This window comes from Corvus brachyrhynchos, unplaced genomic scaffold, assembly GCF_000691975.1.
Source record: "Corvus brachyrhynchos isolate BGI_N302 unplaced genomic scaffold, ASM69197v1 scaffold19, whole genome shotgun sequence".
Lineage (NCBI taxonomy): Eukaryota > Metazoa > Chordata > Aves > Passeriformes > Corvidae > Corvus > Corvus brachyrhynchos.
The window spans coordinates 2,289,522-2,291,817 of NW_008246061.1; the positions used below are offsets into that span (position 1 = coordinate 2,289,522).

The following is a 2,296-nucleotide window of genomic DNA, read 5'->3' on the forward strand; positions in this document are numbered from 1 at the left end:
GCTCCACCCTGAGGTGCTGCCCGTGCTGTTGGACGGGGATGGAGCCTGGACGGGGGACAGGTGGGAGGAGCAGGAGAAGGGGATGGGGATCCTGGGTGGGAGAAGAGGCGGAACACCACGGTGAGAGTGGCCCTGGCACTTTGAAGGCTTTGGGATATTCTGTGGTGGAAGAGCTGGATCTAGGGATGGGTGCTGGACCTGGGAATGGGTGTTGGACCTGGGGACAGCTGCTGGACCTGGGAATGGGTGCTGGAAATGGGAACAGGTGTGGGAAATGGAAATAGAGCAGGGGGTCTCCATGGGCATGGCCATGGTGATCCTGGTGAAGGTGATGCCAAAAAGTGCATTAAGGGGAGCTCTCCATGGCCACAACTCCATGGAGAGGAGCTGATAACATTTTTATGGGGTCTGAGAGCTCTCAACCCTTTGTAGGATCCATGGAGGAGGCCTGGGAGCTCTCAACCCCTTATAGGATTCATGGTGGGGGCCAGGGAGCTCTCAACCCCTTATAGGAGTCACAAACCCCTCATGGGATCCGTGGTCTGGGACCTCTCAACACCTTGAAGGATCCAGCCCTCAGCAGAGGGAGAAATAATCCCAGAGCCTGGCCCCACAGATGAGTTCACGGGCCGTGCACATGAGCCCTGCAATGAGCACATGAGGACACAATGTGTGTTATCTAAGCTGCCTGGGGCAGTGAGCAGAGCCCACAGATTTGGGTGACTTTGGACACCCATAACAAAGTCGCCAAACTGATCTTTGATAAGGATCCTATCCAACGGCACAGGTCAGCACCAGGTTTATGAGGCACCTGCACATGGACCTTGTTTACAAGGCATGGCTGGGAGCTGAGCTATGCAGAGCTCCAGCAGTGAAAGAACCTGAGACTCGAGTCCTCTCCTCTTCTTTCCTCTCTGCCCATTCCTCTCCCCTCATCCCTTCTCTTCTCCCTTCCCTCTTCCCTCCTCTTTCCACCCAGGAGCAGTGAGTGCCCCAGGGTGTGTCCCCAGCCCCCTGGGGAGTTGGGGGCCACTTCTCCCCTAGCAAGAAGGGGACATCCTGGTGTGAAGCCACCAGGGCCTGGAAAGCCCCAGGGCCTTCTCCATGTCCCCCACGTCCAGTTGGGGGTTCCTGGTGTGGAACAGGGAGGCTGAGCTGCAGGGGGGACACGCAGGGACCCCAGACTCACTCAGTGACGCTGACTTGCAGCGGGGGGACAGCGTAGGAGTAGAGCAGCAACATGAAACTGGTCAGGAGGGTCCCCAGGACCAGCCCCTTGCACATGGACCTCCAGGGCTTCCCATGCCACAGCATCCTGGTCACCTGCAGCCAGAGAGGAGAGACATTGGGGCCGGGGACGGGGACACGGGCACGGGGTGGGTGTGTGGCTCGAATGAAGCACGTGGACATCTCATGGGCATGGCAATTCCCAGGAAAGCACCTCACTGGCGCCTGGCATGTCCCAGCCGTGGGCACAGCATATCTATGGCCCAGGCCCAGCGGCTCTGCCCGCCCAGCCAACCTTTGCCTGCCCTAGAAAAACTCCCAGGGTGACTCCCAAGCTCGGCGGGAGACGCTGCAGGGCTGGGACTGGGGGAAGGGGGAGCTGGGCCATGGACAGCCCAGGGGCACAGTGGGCATCCTCCACTGGGACACCACCAGCACCGGAGGGAGCTCCCTGAGGGCGCTGGGATGCATTTTCCCAGGAAAATCTGCAGGCTGGAGCAGGAGCTGCAGCCGCTCGGGATGGTTTGGGTGCTGCAATACCCACCCAGTGCGGCCTCTGCGGCCCTGCCTGCAGCAATGGGGGCTCGGGGGGCCCCTCCGGCTGTGGCAGCTCGGGCTGGCCCAGGGTGGGGGCTGGGGACACGGAGCTGGGGACAAAGGGGTGCGGGGCAGGATGGCACCCCCAAACACAACACACACGCACACTGGGGGCACACACAGGGGCACACACAGACACCCCCGTCCCCACGCGTGCTCGTGTGTGCACAGGGACACATACATCGATGCACGTTCACTCACACACACAAAATGTGCGCACACACCTCAGCCGTGCTCATACACACACACACGTGTGCACACGGACAGACACACAGACGCACACACAGAGCCCCTGTGCCCGCTGCCCCCTCCCCAGCGCTCCCCTCGTGCCCCCCATCCCTGTCCCCTCCCTTCTCCCGGGACAAGGGGGTCACCCTCACTGTGACACCGCATTGCAGCAGGGCCGTCCCCTGCGGCAGGACACGGGGACACGGGGACACGGGGACACGGGGACACGGCACCCGTGACCGCA

At 61.7% G+C, this 2,296-nt stretch overlaps 1 protein-coding gene across 1 annotated transcript in view; it reads right to left on the bottom strand.

Annotated features, from left to right (window-relative positions):
• Positions 1 to 2,296, bottom strand: part of GAL3ST1 (galactose-3-O-sulfotransferase 1) — a 6,954-nt gene that overhangs the window by 2,242 nt on the left and 2,416 nt on the right. Inside the window, exons 2-3 of the mRNA XM_008642987.2 lie at positions 1,190 to 1,323; positions 5 to 91 (exon numbers count right to left, since the gene is read on the bottom strand). Of these exons, the coding sequence (XP_008641209.2) occupies positions 5 to 91; positions 1,190 to 1,323 (221 nt within the window). The remainder of the gene's footprint in view (positions 1 to 4; positions 92 to 1,189; positions 1,324 to 2,296) is intronic.